This window comes from Gossypium hirsutum, chromosome D11, assembly GCF_007990345.1.
Source record: "Gossypium hirsutum isolate 1008001.06 chromosome D11, Gossypium_hirsutum_v2.1, whole genome shotgun sequence".
Taxonomy (NCBI): Eukaryota; Viridiplantae; Streptophyta; class Magnoliopsida; order Malvales; family Malvaceae; genus Gossypium; species Gossypium hirsutum.
The window spans coordinates 13,342,089-13,360,075 of NC_053447.1; the positions used below are offsets into that span (position 1 = coordinate 13,342,089).

The window sequence follows — 17,987 nt, forward strand, 5'->3', positions numbered from 1 at the left end:
GTTTAGTCTAATCTTCCACATTACTGTTCTGATCCTAAGCATGTGCTTTTTGGTTTTTACTTTGACAGCCGCCATGGGCTGTTGCTCTCTCCTTCCTTTGAGAATAATACAAAATTCATTAATAAATTCCAAATACAATAGCAATTTCTAACAAAGATTTAAAAAGAATGCAAAATCAAATGAAATATAGGTAAATGAATAATACAAAGTTGTTAAAACAACTTTTTCACTATGACCGTTGCTTTTCTTGCGTTTCAAGAAGATCCTCCAGCAACTTGTTATCAAGGCACTCAAATTCTATAACTTCAGTTCTTCGTGCTGTAGCAGACGATGAAGCTGAAGAAGAGGATGGAGGAAACGTTGAGTTCTGATATTGGTGCTCGTTTGGGAAGTTGAGAATAGCCGAGTGACCCCGGAAAGCGAAGGCAGCCCTGTCATAGGCTCTCGCAGCCTCTTCAGCCGTCTCGTATGTTCCTAGCCACAACCGTGCTCCATTCCTCGTTGGGTCACGAATCTCCGCCGCAAACTTTCCCCATGGCCTCCTCCGGATTCCCCTGTACCGAACCTCTGCATTAATGTTCCCCGACTTCTTCCCTCCTTGAGGTGCTTCCATTGGTTGATTTTTTCCAAATTAAGTAGTTTCACAAAAATGAAGACTCGTAACTTGAGTTGGGAAAAAAGAATGAATAGCAATAGCATTTATAAATTATTAGGAAGAAAAGCATAGTCATAGCTGACGGTTGGAAATGGTTATTGCTAGGAAACTTCGTTGGAGTGGATATATGAAAAAGCTAGTAGACAGTAGTAATGGTTTTCTTTTTGTTGCAGAAAGTTTAGTGAGAGAGGAGGGAGCTTCATGAATCATGATGCTAGTGCTGACAAGTCTGAGATGGCGGCTCTACGTTCAGTGGATTCATTTTGCCGTTGGTTTGCAATTAATATATAGCTGCCTTTCCTTAATGCTCTTCTACTGTTCTATTGTTACAAATTAGAAAACCATAGTAGCATAGCATCATCTTTGTTGGGTAGAAAAAAAACTAATAATTTCGAAAGACAAAGCTTTTTTATTTTTTAACAATCTCATCTGTTATTTTTGAGACAATATTTGAAACTATTCATAGCCCCTTTCCAACTCATAAATAGAAGGATGATGTGTTTCAGCGCACTCGAAACCATATTTTCCTGCATTAACAACAATGCTCATACTAATCGAGTTAAAACGTAATTGACATGTGTACTTTTAAAAATAGTATTCAACGAATAATAAAACATATTATTTGAAACCAACCATAATAACAATATACATGCAATAGGTATGAAATTAAAACAAAACATATGAGTTTAAATTGTGAGTGAAAATAATTTTACAGAAGTAAATACATGTGATTATGAATATTAGATGCACTCCAATTACTTTCTTGCTCATTTTACTATCATCATAATAAAATGTTTTAGCTTAGTTGGCATCGATCTTGCTGCTAATGTAGGAAACGCTAAAATGCATTTATTTTTCTATTTAAAAAAAAAGTTGAGAGGGATTATGAGTGGTATTGTATAAAAAAAACATGTTATCAAAATGTCAAAATGTTATTATATTGCTTTGATTGGAGTGGTAAAGTTGAGGTTTTATGTATGTTGATTGTATGGGTTCAAATCTCATTGTTTGCAATTTTTTTACTTGTTTTTATTTAAAGGGTGAGTATTTGGTATATTGGGAGTGTATTTTTTTTTAAATTTATAAATAGTTTTGAAAAATTGACCTGTCTTTTTAAAAATATATATTTTTTAATATTTTATTATACTTCTATAAGACACGTGTCAACCTTCTAACCATACTCGTGGAGTCTAAAAATTCAACTAGCAGTGTACTAAATATTTTCCCTTTTTTAAAATACAAAAAGATAAATACTTTTGTAAAAATATAACTCATTCCAAATATGAATGGTAGTTTAGTAATTTACCTAAATGAGTTGGTGCCTATTGGTGGTATGAATTTAAATTTTTAATGTATATAATTTTTTATTAATTTTATTAAAAGTATAAATATTCATATTTTTAAATGAGTGGGCCTGAAGGAAGTGATGTAATTTAATAAAAGTTTGAAAAATAGTATAGATTTATAAGGGACTAAGGGAGGTATCAATTGCATGCAGCTCGCAGGCATCATCTGACATCTATAGTCATTGCCAAAGCCTTATGGGCCCAACAAAATTAGTGTTTCCACGATGGATTTATCCAAATAGAGTTCAATAATTGGACCATCAGTTTGGATGAATTTGTCAGTCTGCCTAGAGATCCAAATTAATTTCACCTCAACAAAATTTCTTCCACCTCCTAACTTTATAAAATATCATTTTAACCTTTATAAATGTGGACTACCACATGGATACAATATCAATAATTAATTAATTTTAAATGGGGGAGTAAAATGATATTTTTTATAAAATAAGTTTATTTTGCTGGTTTGAATTTAGTTTCAGCTGCTACAACTTAAAGGTATTGAAGAGGCTTGTTTGTCAGCATCAAATAGAGAAGCAAGGAATTGGTTTAGTTTGGCGATATGATTCAAAGAGAATGCTGAAATTCAAAGCCCAACCTTAACCGACGTAACATGGGTGAATCAGTCTAAACTTTAATTAATTTAGTCAAACGATTCCTTGTATGCTGGACAACATTTTTAATTTGGTCTTCTTGTTTTGTAATTATGGTGCACGCTTCCTCAAAATTAATTTAATAGGAAACTGCATTCATTCTAAATCTATGTTCCACCATCTTCTTTTCACATTGAAATATTAATAAATCAATTCAAGTAAAATACAAAATTGATTTCAAACAGGGACAGGGTTTCCTTCTTCTTAATCCGCCATTGTACGAGGTTTGTCTCTCCAACAACTTCGTAGAAGCTGCAACTGATCATGACATTGTTGCAGTGCCCTAACCTAAGTAGAAGACAAAATTGTAGACGTCTTGGTAATGCTCACTTTTTGTAATCTAATCCTGTGTCTCTATTACATGGTCGCTGGAAAAGCAGTTGTGCAATGCATTTAAATCAAATGTTGTTCATAGGTGACATAGTCCTGGGATCGATCTAGATTCTGTTGTCCCCACCACAAGCCACAAGTTATCGTTTGAAATTCAACGCTAACCATACATTAATCCTTATTAATTATACATTAATCATCATTTTCTTCTTTTTCAAATAACAATTTGGTTTGGACCATTGACAAGCAAGTTCAAGACTTCCAAACAGCAGATGATTTTCGCTGTGAATGCAACCCACTCCACTATTGTTTCGATAAAGTAAAAAATTACACAATCATCCTTATTTAATCAAACACATCAATGGACAAAGTTAAATAAAATTCACAGTGGATAAATTTTGAATCTGCTTAAAAGTTCACTACCATGGATTGTTCAATTAATTATTTTTTTTCATGTAAATATGTAATATAGTTAGTAGTGGGCTCAACAGATGAAAAAAGAGAAAAGGGGGACCACCATGTAAACGTAGAAGAAGACAATAACTAGGCTGATTTTGATTTTAAAAACTAAGATGATTCATGGAATTTGGTATAAACGCCTAATCAGTGTTACTTTTATAAGTGGGAAATAATCCATTTTAATATATGAATGTGATGAAGCCTAACTGTTCATTTTCCACTTTTGTTAATGCAATTATCTGTTCATCTCGATCCCCAACCAAAAACCGTAAACGGCAACATTGCAAAGGGGTATTATATCGGCAACATGCATGACCAACAACACACTCTTTTATGTTTTGTTTTTTACTTATCTACAAAGTGGATAAAATTAAAGGATGAGGATGATGAATGGATTCATGCACTTGCTTAGCTATATCACGTGGGAAGACCGTACACTTGTTTTGAGTATGCCACCCACAAACTAGAAATCTGTTTTTGGTTTAGGGCTCCAATTTCGTTGATGTGTTACTAGTTTCACTAATTAAATTCCCACCTTAAGCGGTTGAGTCACTGGAGCATGAAACATTGAATGTGGCCATGAATACAATTTAGGATTATCATAAACATTAATTATTAAATAATATAACTGTCAGAATCTATAGCATTTAATTAAACGTCTGCAAAATCTTAATGTTTGAGCATAAACTCCCACCATTTAACACGTTCATGCATCTTTGCATCAATGAGTTGAAAATTAGCATTTTGGCATGGGCGGCCGACCGGTCCCATGCCCATCTTACCATTTACTTTCCTATTATTAATTCACTAACAAGCTATCATCAGATTTCGTATATTATGCTATCTTCCCCTCTCTTCTTTCCACTACTATATATATTACCTTTAGTTTTCTCCCCAATATTTATCTCTACTCCTATCTATCTAGTGAGTCCATTTAAAAACCTATATTTTAGCAAAATTATATATTTATAATTACATAAAAATAAGTTATATTATTCAAGGTTATTTTAATTTTTTATTTTAACATTCAACCAAAGCTTCATTTTAATATGTTGTATACATTTTTATTTTAATACGCATAATTTATTATCTCAATTAGTTATGTATTTACTATTACTTAAGCCAATGATTGAGTTGGTGTCACGAGTCAACTGGACACCAACTCGATTAGAGAAATTACGGAAATATCTTTTTGTAATTAAAATAAGTTATAATATTTGTGGATTTTAATTTGATTGACAGCAGTGCAATGAAGTGAGCATAGATATTCCAGAATGAGTGGACAATGTGGGTTTTTTACAAAATTATTACAAAAAAAATAAAAAATAACCAAAATGTTATCCCTTTTTTTTATTTACCAAAATATTATAATTTTTTTATTTACCAAAATATACAAAAAAAAAACAAAAACCTGCAAAAAAAACCCTGTGGCAGCACCAAAGGTGCCAAAGAGATTGGTCTGACCGAAGGTGCCAAAGAGATTGGCGGCACAGGACTAAAATGTAACTCTCTGCAGTTTCAAGAACCTGACATGAAAATTTACCATTTTGAATTTTGAAAGTGAATTGGTGCACCTGTGGGTGTGTCAGCGCCAAAACTGAAACTTGGCTAATTGCCTTCTAAGCTCTCTTTATTTATTATTTTCTTTTTATTCCCCTTCAACTCACTTTTTTATTTAATAAACAAGCCCTCAACCTATTTTTGTAGTTAAATAAGCTTTTAATCTATGATTTTTACTCATAAAAGCCTTTTATTTTATTATTAAAGTAATATATTTTACCTAAAGTAAAGCTATTTAAAAAATATAAACTAATTCGCATTTTATGTATTATTTTGGTAATTTGATGATAATAGTTTATTAAATAATAACTCTATTTTACTTTAATAAACTATTCTCATCAAATTACCAAAATTTATAATTAACTGATAATTAAGATACTTAATTAGAATTCTAATTAAGTAATAACTCTATTTTAGGGTCTGTTTGTTTGGCAGTAAAATGTTTTCCGTAAAATGATTTCTGGAAAATGTTTTACTTTTCTGTAAAATGATTTACTGGAAAATATTTTCTAGTGTTTGGTAAATCTGTGTAAAATATTTTCTGCTATTTGGCAGATTTCCTGAAAATATTTTCCAGAAAAGTTGTTTTTACATATATTAACATATATATTTATTAATATATATTAATATATATTAATAAATTGTTTTTACATATATAAATTTTTTGAAAGTACCACTTAAAATGAAAGCATGAAAAATGAGTTTTCTTGTAGGAAATTGTGAAAGAATTGTAACTAATGTGTTGAATCATGAGTTTGATTGGTGCAAGATTTTATTATATATTATTAGGTTATCTTTCCCGTATAATTAATTAATTAATTAATCCCCCATTATATATTTAATCAAGAATTTGAATGGGAAATTTGAATGGAATTCATTTAAAAATCAATATATTATTAGGTGCAAATTTGAGGATTTGGATGAAAGACGCAAAATTTGTTGATAGAGTAACTCAAACAAATAGAATTTCAAGATATGCTAATGGTCTCCTACATGCTCTTAAACATGTTCAGCATGTTACCAACTCATTTCACAAACAATTGGCATATGAAAACGAGTCCAAAATCTCAAGCATAAAGTCTCTTATACATTAGCATAAATTTCACTGCAGCAAAAAATGATGAACCAGACATTAGCTAAAAAACTTATACATGCACATCAATAAAATCCTAATTGCCTTTAAACCTAGTGCTTGCCCATTGCAACTCCTGAGCCTAATCCATAATCAGAAGGCAAGGGATCAATGCCACTAGTTTCACCCCAATCTTCAACACCATAAAAACCAGCAGCTTTCCCTTTATTACCTCCATCAAAGCTCTCAAACTCATTACTAGAAGAACTCAACTTCCATAAACATTCAAATCACCAAAAGACAACACATCATTTCCCATGTTAAACTGCAAAGGAGAATCACCTCAATACTTCCTTTTAATCCATTAACTCAATGCTAAAACTAAACCATGGAATCAATTATAATGCAAAGGACTAAAATCATTAACAATTTATTCCAGTAAATAAGACCCACGGCATTCAGAATATCATAAACTACAAAAACATCTACATATCCTGAGTTTCTTATGCGTTACAACTAGAAGAGGAGGAATAAGTGAATACAGATCACACAATGTTCTTGTAAGTGCTGAAAAAGTTGGGTGCTCAATAGCCCTGCAAAAAAGTATGATATCCTTGAAATAACTAAACAAATAATATTGCTTAACATCCATTCTCAAACATTAAGCACCTCAGGATAAACTGCATTTGAAATTCAATTAGCATAACTCAAACATCCATATCATTTGTATGAGCCCATTTTGCCCGGGCCCAGTGCAAAACAAAAACAAAATAAAAATAAAACATAAACCAAATACATTGCAGCCCAAATTTCATATGGCCCAAACTACCCAAAATTAACCCTAAACCCAAACCAATACCAAAACCCTAGCCCAACTATTCCAAAATTTTTCAGCAATCAACCTTCAGCCGCAACTCAGCCCCCCAGGTGTGCTACCGAACCTCTAGGCCAACCATTGGCCACCTTGCGCACTACCACCGTCGCACGCCCCACGCATGCCCCTCTCCTCCATGCGTCTGACACCCCTCAAAGCCTGCAAACAAGCAAGAAAAGAGGACACAAAAAGACAAAAACCATGTGCAAACAGCAAAGGAGATAGCAGAAAACAATAGCGAAATCGGCTATAAAGCCTTGGGGAGGAACCCGATCGAGAGGTGTTTTTCTTTGGTTCTTCTTCTTTTTTTTTTGTTTGTTTTTTTCGGCATTTGAATACAAAAAACAGAAGTTAGAGTTTTAAAAAAAATACATAGATCTCAGTACTGAGATAGCAAGCATTCGGAAAAAAGGAAAGGCAAACGGAAAAGGTTACTTTTTTTCGATTTCTATATACATATCTATACATTTTTAAAGTTAATATAAACCTAAAATCTATATATTCTAAGACCAAGAACAAATAACAAAAAAAATAACAAAGTTGTGGCCGGCGCCGGCGCCGGCGAGCCTCCGGTGGCCGTCCGGTGACCCCCCCTTGGCCGGAAATCGCCCCGTGCCCTCCCTCTCCCTCTTTCTTTCTTTTTTTTTCCTCACCTGGTCACAAATGAATTTTTCAAAAAAACTTAGCTTTTATAGGGGACCAAAACGCACCGTTTTGGTCCCCCCTGTTTAATGATAAAACGACGTCGTTTCGGACGTGGGGCGGGTCGACCCGACCCGCACCAGGGCAGGATCCGCGTGTTTTTTAGCGGAAGGGCTATTTGCGCAATTGGCCCTTCCGCATTTTTATATTTCGCAATCAAGTTATTCGTTGTTTATAAATTGACCCTGAAATCCATTACACTTTGCGATTTAGTCCCCTTCCAACGGTGTCGTTTCAAGTGTTTGGATAAATTACTTATTTGATCCCCCATAGTTTAACGCGCGTTCTGATAAGTCCATTCTCCTTTAATTTCTTTCAAAATTCGCCCCAAAGATTTGGTTTTAATCCAATCTCATCCCTTTTTCATCTATTTTTTTACCTTAAATTTCATAATATTTTTGCTGTTTAATTCAATTTTAAATATTAATTGTTATATATATAATATTATTATCATTGTTGTTTTATTATTATTGTATTATATTTAACTATATATATATTGTTTCGTTTCTACTATTATATACATATATTATATATTCTTTAATATTAATATTTGTTCACATATTTCATTACGTATATATATAGGTATTTTTGTGTATATGGTATTATTTTCATGTATTCATTTATTTATATCATTTTTTAAATAATTATATTAAGTATACACTTGTAAATATCGTGCTATTCGTATATTTCCCATTATCTCATACAAATATCTTTGCATTATTCGTCATATATTTCTTTCATTTTTATGTATATGTTTTTAGATATCACAACATTTATATATTTTTGCATTATGTTACGTATACATTTTTTATCTTTACTATTGTGATTATCAGTATATGTTTTTGTATTTATGAATATATCTTTAATACATATAAGTATATATTTATTATTAATAGATGTTTTCAACATTATTATTATGTATATTATGTGAATATTTTAACATTATATTATATATGTATTTATATATATTACGCATATATATATACCCTTTTTTAATATTATATTTTTTACATATATATGTAGATATACGTACTTATACATACTTAAATATATTTTTCATATTTCTTAATTCTTATATACTTACATATATTTATGCATATTTTATATCATATACATACTTATATATATTCTTTATATTCTTAAAAATGCCTTTTGTATATTTCACATATTTCATAATTCACATACATATATTTTATATTATCACGATTTGTAAATATATATAAACACATATTTACATTTTTATTTTTATAATACTTACTGATTTTATATATATGTATATATTTATCTATGTTTTCATATTCTATAATTTATATGCATTTCTTATTTTATGGCTTAAAATTATATATGCATATACATTTTTACATAATCGTATTTATTATCATCATTGTTATTTGGTGTTTGTTTATTTATTCGTGTACACTTGTGCCTTTTTTAAATGTTAGTTCTATTTATTTATTTGTATGCTTTGTTTATGTAATCGCCTCGTCATTTCATTTTGCCTATTGCATTGTTGTTACTCACTTTACTTTGCTCACCTTGTCGTATTCGTTATTGTTTTGTCAAGCATTGACACTAAACACCAAAAGGAAAATTTTTCTAAATAAGGCAATATTTCGCGTTTGGAAACTCGAGAAAACGTGCCCTAACGTGCTGGGTTTCGATTTCTCGTTTGACTAAATAGCCAAATATCCTCTTAAAGCTTCAAAGTATGGTTTCATTAAACTATAAGGTGATCTTGGTTTCGATGGTTTAGAGTATCGTGTCCTAACGTGCTGGATGTGATATTCCTTCGGAACAAGAGAATCTTATGTTTCAATTCACGATATCAGATTTTCTTTTAAGGATCGTATTTTTTAAAAACTCTTCAAATTTTCAATTTTCGACACTAAGACACTAATTAATCAACTAGGTACCAATTTTGGGCGTATCGAGGGTGCTAATCCTTCCTCGTGCGTAACCGGCTCCCGAACTCATTTTTCTGAATTTCGTAGACCAAAATCGTTGTTTTAATAAAATTAAATCATTTATTAAAAACAACCACTTTTTGAGGTGACCCGATCACACCTCGTCAAAAAAGGATTGGTGGCGACTCCCGTTTTCATTCTTTTTTTTTAAATCCAAGTCGACCCCGTTTTCAACAAAAAATGGTGTCAACATCATTCATTAGCAGGAGCCTAGGAGGAATTGCAATGGAATACACTATTTGCTAGTATGCTTAACATAAAAGAATCTACTGTCTCCATGAAAAAAAAAGGATTATTTAGTGCACCACTGGTGAAGCTAAAATCTCCACATAGGACGCTACTAATCTGCTACATGCTTATTAAGTACACGATTACTATCCTATATGCAAGCCAAACAACTGAGATAACCACAAAAGACTCAAAGAAAAGTAGGCGAAAGAAGGTGAAAGACATGGGTGGTGAAGGAAGCTCCAGGCGGTCCAGAACCACCCAGGAGTCAGATACTCTGTCCGAGGCAGGGTCCCTAATCAGTTGTGATTCAGAGTTTGTAGAAAGGGAGGGTAATTGAAATGGAGAAATTCCTGATTTTCTTTTTCTCTGTATGTAAACATATTGGTTGCTTGACCATCTTTTTACTTTAGTGGAAATCAAGAAGAGTGTCGTGAAACTAGTAGGCAAGAAGGAAACAACGAAGCAAGATTGTATAAGGAAGCAGTTGAAGGTAAAAGCTATTATAATTGAGATAAGAGCTAAAACATGCATTGTTTATCAAGTGTATTCACAACTTCTCATGAAAGAAAAAATACCAAATATTCTTCTTTTTTTCTCCATTTTCTCTTCTTATCTGGTCTCTAAAATTGGAATCAAAGCTATAACAATTCCACTCAAAAAAAGGCAAACATTAGAAACACAAAATCCAAATCCTAGTAATATAAACTGTCACCAAGAATTTACTGGTATTTCATCGGTGCCTTTTTCATGCATTTTTAAATGAACCCAAAGCATCCCTTCAGAAAAAAGATTCACTCTCTCAAGGCAGTGGATCAAAAACTCAAAAATCAAGAGGAAGAAACAAAATAAGCCTGTTACAGAAATACCGATATCATTGTAAGTCAGCAAAAATAAGCAAGATTTATAATCATGTACTTAATAAATGAATCGGGTCAATCTCATCTACTAACTGAAGCTTTAAAGGTAGAAATGTTGAGATTTTTATAGTGAAAATAGCAAGAAAATTAAAAGGGAAAGCTTCCCTTTAGTGAAGAAGTGGGGGTCGAGTGGTGTAGGGAAGAAGAGGATGAGTTTTCATCCTTTTTCCAATTTCTGGAAAATCCAGCAAAAACCACCAATTTCATAAAAACTTGAAGCTTTTGGGTGACTCACCGACAGATCTATGAAGCAGAGAGATGGAGAAGGAAGATGAAGCTGAGAGACAGAGATGGCGAGGCAGAGATGAGGAGGAGAGGCGGAAGCTTTGAGGAATGAAAAATGTTTGCTGCTTAGAAGAGAATGGAAAATGTCTGCTTAGAGAAGAATGGAAAATGTCTTACAATTTTGAAGCCGTAAGACATTTTCCGGAGGAATGGGTTTGATTTTACCGTGTTTTGGAAAATTTTTTACTAAAGGATTTCATTTTCCCCCAAACAAACACTGGAAATGGTGTAAAATATTTTCTGGAAACCATTTTATAGCAAACAAACGCACCCTTACTTTAATAAATTATTGCTTTTAGGCTTAGTTTAGTAATGTTTTTTCAAAAAATGCTTTTAGGAAAAAATGTTTTTAAGGAGAAGTAAAAATTTTTAGCTTTTTTAAAAAAAATACTTTTTTAGCTAATTTTTTATTTGGGAGAAGTATTTTTTCTTTTAAAAAGTAACTTGTTTAGAAATATTTTTTATCCTAAAAATATTTCTTAAAAATAATATTAAACATGCGACATCAAACTGAAATATGATAAATTAAAATATTCAAACTCCTGATAAGTAAATTTTTCATTTAGATTGATTGTTGAAAAAAAAGCTTTAAGGTCTCGTCTGAGAGTGTGGCGACATCAAACCTTAAATAAGAATAATTGCTTCATAAACCTTCATTATTTATTATTTATTATTCTCTTTCAACGCCAAAAATAGAGAAGTCTTATACCAATTAGTCCAAAAAGTATTTTTGTAAAAAATCGATTCCAACCGGAAATAGATTTTATTTATTTTTCAAAAAATAATTTTTTTTTTCAAGTATGTCTGACATAATAGTTAATGATATTCATAATAATTTTTTTTTGTTCACATTATATCTGGAAACTATAAATTCAACTAATAATTATAAATTATACATAATAAGATTTTTCTAAAGTTTTTATAATTAAAATTTTATATTGTATACGTAAATTAAATTGATAATAAGGATAATTATAAAAGCTTTAGAAAAATATTTTCAAGTATAAATTATAATTATTAGTTAAATTTATAGTTTCTAAATATAATGTGAGCGAAAGAAAACTACTATGAGTACCGTTAACTGCTAAGTCAGACATAATTTAAATAGAAAATTATTTTTCTAAAAATAAATAAAATTTATTTGTGGTTGGAATCACCTTTTTTACAAAAATACTTTTAGGTAAAAAAAATTTGGATTAATTGATATGAGACTTCTCTATTTTTTATAAAATTTTACTTATTAAAGTAAAAATAATACATAAAATTACTTTTTAATAAACTTATTAAAGTAAAATAGAGTTATTACTATAATAGGCCCACTTTGCCCGGGACCAAAATCACAAAGAAATAAAAACCAAAAAATAATTAAATGTCCATTTACAAAAATTTAAACCCAGATTATTAAACCCAAAATTCAGGCCCAAATATTAAGACCCGAATAGCCCAACAAGCCTAAACCCAGCTACAGCCCAAACCCAATTAAGCCTAAACTAAACGACCCGAATCCCAGAAACCCTTAGGGTTTCTGAAATACTCTCGCGCCTCAGCAGCAGCAGCTTTTTTTACCCTCGCGCCGCAGCAAAGTCAGACCTCGTGCGTGCTGCACCTCTGCGCCAGGTCCACACGTACCTCCTCCAGGCCGTACCTGCACACAAGCAATCAAGCCAAAACAAACAGAAAACAACAACAAATAAAAAAGAGCAAAAGATATTTTGTTGTAATTTTTCGTTTTCTTTTTATTTTCTGGCTATATAAAAGCCAAATACGCGTTGTAAAAGGGTTACACACACAGAGGATATCAATAGAAAAATCGGAAAAGTAAAAAGGCTGAGTTTTTTTTGGAGGTGATTTCCTTTTCAAAGTTTTCCTTTCTTTTTTCTTTCTGCCTTTCGGTTCCTTTTCGATTCATATCTCCTTTCTTCTTTTTTTATCAGAGATATATAAGAATAGATATAAAAAAGGAGAGAAATTACCTTTTAACGGTGCCGTTGGATCTTCGCTCCCTCCGTCGCCGTCGGAGTCTGGGCGGAGATTAATCCGCATTCAGACGACCAGATTTTTAAGGGAAGAGTGGCTAGGGTTTTGCCAACCCGATTTAGGAACTGCTAAATGGGGGCTAATGACTTAGGTTTTTTTTATATATATATGGTAATTATATTAGCGAAACGGCACTGTTTGGGCCTTGCTTCGATGGCACCAAAACGGTGCCGTATTGGACCAAACCTGATGACCCGGCCCAGACACCGATAGGTCAGCGTGTTCTGGCATGGGAAGGGATATTTGCGCAAATCGTCCCTCGGTTAATATAGCGTGTTTAAATAGATCTTTTATTTCCTTTAAATTTTGCCCCGCATTTTAATATTTTGTTTTAATAGATCTTTTATTTTCTTTTATTCCCTTCCTCGTGCATAATCGACTCCCAAGCCTATTTTCTCAAAAATTCGCAGACCTAAAATTATTTTCAAGGTGATCCGATCACACTACAATAAAAGATCGGTGGCGACTCCCATTTCAATTTTTAAAATCGATCCTCATTTTTAAAGAAGAAAAAAATGGTTTCGACAGCTTGGCGACTCCACTGTGGACGCCTTTAGAGAGTCAGGCCGTAAAATTGATTGTTTCTGTCTTATTGTCGAAAACTGAAAATTTGATTTGAAAAAATTACGATCTTTTCTTTGCACTTGCTTGCATGATTATTGTAAATTGAGTTGTATATTTTGGCATCATATTGCATAAATGTTATTTTGGTCTTACCCTTTTAAGTGGGAGTGAGAAGCTACTCCTTCGTGAGGTTTTCACCTCCGTACAGGATAGTGGATCACTTTCGGAGTACATCTGTACCTATGTCTTCGTGAGATTTTTATCTCCGTGCAGCCATAGGGAAATGTATTCCCCTGAACCGAAATCGGTTTGTATGAGCCTATAATGAGTGAAGATCGAGGAATCTGCTGGTTCGGGTACCTTGACTTTAGAACTAACCCTCATATAGTGGACTTAAGAACTTAACCTAGGTAGAGCCACTCCAAATCCCTAGTGGTTACCTGATTAGGTACTTTCTGTTTTCCTTGTTTGCTTCTATTTTGTACTAACCTGTCTTGTTGTGTTTTGATTATGATTGCATTGCATTTGCATCTTAGGAAAGAGATATTGATTCAAGTCCGATTACTAAATTAGAAAGCTTGTCATGGAATACGAATTCCTTGATAAAGTGGAAAACAATACGACTTCCCGAATATATTCTGATAAATACAAGAAGAGTGATGGAAGAGTTCGTGACCTTGCTTCGTGGCCTGAGGATTCAAGGCGATCATCTGAGAGTCTTCGATGTTTCAACCCCTTAAAGAAGCTGACGAGCTTTATGAAGAGGGGCAGGTGATGGAATCGCGACCAAGAATAAGAGAAGGAGCTAGCAATGACATCTATTGGCGAGAATACCCCAAACATGCGCATGAAGAAGAAGATAGATGTTGTTTTTTGGAATATGAGGGAGAGGTCGTACATGTATCCGTTTTATGTAAAGGAATTTGCTTTCTAGAAAAGTTTCCTAAATGTAATTGAATCAAAATCAATGTCTCTCTAGGCATTCATTTTATGCATCTGCATTACATGCATTAGAGTCCACTGAAAGGGTTTAATTGAGAAAATTTATTTCAGCTAATCTGGAAACCGAAAAAAGCTCACCCATTAAGCATCAATACGGCACTCGTCCAAAAACAAAAGAAATAGATCAAAGATTAGAGAAACTGGAGCAAATGCAAAAGGATATGCAAGAACAGTTACAAGTACAAATGCAAGAGCGGTTAGATAAAATTCAAGAAGACATAACGGAAAAATTGATCAAGGCTCAAAAAGATGCGATGGCTGAATTGACTCACCTACTGACTAAAGGTGTAAATAAGGGGAAGGGTCCTATGGTTAAAGATGAAGAATAAGACAAGGATAGACCTATCTATTCTCTAGGTTTTACGCCTCTGCATGCACAGATTCAAATCGAGGTACCTCCGCACAGATCTTCTGTTTCAATTGAGCCTCAGAGGTTTCAAACTGATGTTTTAATGCTGATGAACTTTCAGGCTGGATCAGGTTCTAATCCTAGAGATAACCCAGTGAATCTTGTTATTCCTGATTTCGACGAAATGGTTGAAAAAGATAAGGCAAACGTCGAACTGTCAAAACAATGGGAGGATAGGTGTAAATGGCTGGAGGAAAAATTTTAAGCCCTGGAAAGCACCGATATTCACCATGGAATCGAAGCAAAAGATCTGATCTTGGTTCCAGACTTAGTACTCCCTCACACGTTTAAGATGCCTGAATTTGAGAAATATAGTGGGACCAGTTGCCCAGAAGCTCATATCACCATGTTCTGTAGGAGAATGACTGGGTATATTAACAATAACCAGCTGCTAATACACTACTTCCAAGACAATTTGGTAGGGGCAGCGTCGAAATGGTACAATCAGTTGAGCCGTACCGAGATTGGTTCATGGAGGAACCTAGCACAGACATTCATGAAACAATACAGTCATGTGACGGATGTGATTCCCGATAGAATCACTTTATAAAATTTGGAAAGGAAATCGAGCGAAAGTTTTAGACAGTATGCACAGAGGTGAAAGGAGGTTGCAATCTAGGTTCAACCACCCCTCTTGGAGAAAGAGACGACAATACTTTTCATCAATACGCTGAAGGCCCCGTTCATTACGTATATGTTAGGAGGCGCAACAAAAAGCTTTTCTGACATAGTTATGAATGGTGAAATGATCGAGAATGCTATAAGAGCCGGAAAAATTGAGGCGGAAGAGACTGATAAGAGGTCAACCCCAAGGAGAAGAGAAAATGAGGTGAATAACACAGGTTACTCAAGGTTAGTAAGTCATCTAAGTAAAGGGGTCGCTAGCCAACAAGGTTCATCAAGACAAGAATCTTATGTGAAACAAGGCACTGAGAACCTCAAGTTCACGCCAATTCTGATGTTGTATAAGGAGCTGTATCAAAACTTATACAACGCGCGTATTGTTGCCCCTCTGTACACAAAGCCTCGACAGCCTTCGTACCCCAAATGGCATGACGCAAATGCACAATGCGAATATCATGCAGGAAATACGGGGCATTCCATAGAAAACTGCATTGCCTTTAAGAAACTGATTGAAAGGCTTATCAGTATGGGCATCGTTAAATTTGATGATTCTTCCAGTGCGAAAAATTCATTACCCAATCATAATTGATAAATGGAGTGAATGCAAAGCACAAGCAACTGAAGAAGGGACCTTGTTAGATATCCGCCCTTACAAACGTGGAAGTGTTCTAAGCAATTAGACTGCGGAAGAAATACCTATAGTTTTTAGAGCTTATCTAGAGTAATGTTCAGAACATTTTTGTTATGTTTAGCCTAGAAATGATAGAAATTCCTTTGTGAAATAGGCTTATGTCTGAACGTTATTATTTTAATGAAATACATCTTTGCGATTATTTTTGAGCCAACATTTTCATTCTTTACAGATAATTCTATATTCTTTCATTCTTTTGGATTTTCTTCCAAACCATCATTCATTTATTCATAACCATACTGTATAAATAATTATTCATAAAATTATACATTTTTTTGTATATTCTTCGGTGCTTATTATGGGTCCTCAGATATCAATGACATGAATGACACTGCTATAGACTCAGATTTTCCTTTTGAGCAATGCATATGTTCAGAGGGATCTCAGGACTGTGAAAATGACAAAGATTGTAGCTTACCTCCGGACTTATTGAGGATGGTTGAACAGGAGGATAGACAGATTCTACCTCACAAGGAATCATTAGGAATTCTGAGCTTGGTAAAGGTTAGAATTGACCTGTCCTCAAAGATGAAGCAAGACCTTGTTCAAAGATATTTTTGTAGGATCATACCAGGATATGCCGGGTTAAGCGCTGATAATGAAATCTGCGCAACAGCACAATGACAAAATTTGCAGTGTGAATGACGCAATGAAAATTCTTTGCTGGGGCAATGCCTTTCTTGTTAACTCAGTATAGCTTTGCCCGTTTGAAGTTGAGTTTCTATCTCTTCAAGCTTTATTAGATTTTATCCTGATTGAAGAGGAGGATCCAAAATTTTCTATCGTAGTTTCGCCTCAGAAGGCTCTATGAAAGAAACCTGATACCAAGGAGGGTTTTTCGCATACAAGATGAAAGTAAGAAATCTTATCTATAAAAACATTGATTCTAATCGAAAGGGTTCAAAAAAAAACAAAAAATCAAAATCAAATACAAAAAGAGAGAAATCAATCAAAGACAAAATAAAAATAAGAAAAAGAGAAAAAGAAAAGAAAAAGAGAGGCCAAGGCGAAAACCCGCAAAGGGCGTTTTGTGACCAAATGAGGTTTTGAGTTGAAAACCCACAAAGGGCGACTCAAATTTTGAGCAAAATGGGGCATGGACATCACCATTATCAAAGACTTCTAATGGGCATTGCTTCACTATTGAGATCATTAATTACTTCATCAAATGGATAGATGCTACTGCATGCGTCAATGTCATCATATGCCGATATAGAATTCCAGAGGGGATGGTATTGAAAATTGCATCAAACTTGAATGACAACACGATAGCTGCGGCCTGTAATCAGACATCACGATTTGTCACGTACTGTAAGACAATGAAAAAAAAAGATGATGAAAAATGAAAAATGAAAGAGTAAAAATGGAGAGGCTAAGGGGAAAACCCGCAGAGGGCACCTTAGGATAAAGGAGATTTGAGTTGAAAACCCGAAAAGGGCAGCTCAAATATTGATCAGATTGGGGCATGTGGTGATCTTGCTATGCCTGAATCAACAGGAAAGGATAGGCGACATCTTGGGGCATCGAAAGAGCACTATAGATCTCCTAAACACATGTCCAACTCAAAATGGTCTTCAGAAAGTTTGTACAGAGAAGTTCAAGCTGCGATATCTGG

At 33.5% G+C, this 17,987-nt stretch overlaps 2 protein-coding genes across 2 annotated transcripts in view; both read right to left on the bottom strand.

The window, feature by feature from the left end:
* The window catches only part of LOC107923142 (uncharacterized), a 44,728-nt gene extending 33,595 nt beyond the window's left edge, over positions 1 to 11,133 (bottom strand). The window contains exon 1 of the mRNA XM_041106135.1: positions 10,996 to 11,133. The gene's annotated coding sequence lies outside the window, so the exon portion shown is untranslated. The remainder of the gene's footprint in view (positions 1 to 10,995) is intronic.
* Positions 8 to 1,067, bottom strand: LOC107922962 (ethylene-responsive transcription factor ERF098). The gene has a single exon (XM_016853164.2). The coding sequence runs from the start codon at positions 611 to 613 to the stop codon at positions 230 to 232; it is 384 nt and encodes a 127-aa protein (XP_016708653.1). The 5' UTR covers positions 614 to 1,067; the 3' UTR covers positions 8 to 229.
* Positions 11,134 to 17,987: the final 6,854 nt, after the last annotated feature.

Coding starts and splice junctions, on each gene's coding strand:
- LOC107922962 (XM_016853164.2), bottom strand. CDS start 613: ATGGAAGCACCTCAAGGAGGGAAGAAGTCGGGGAACATTAATGCAGAG.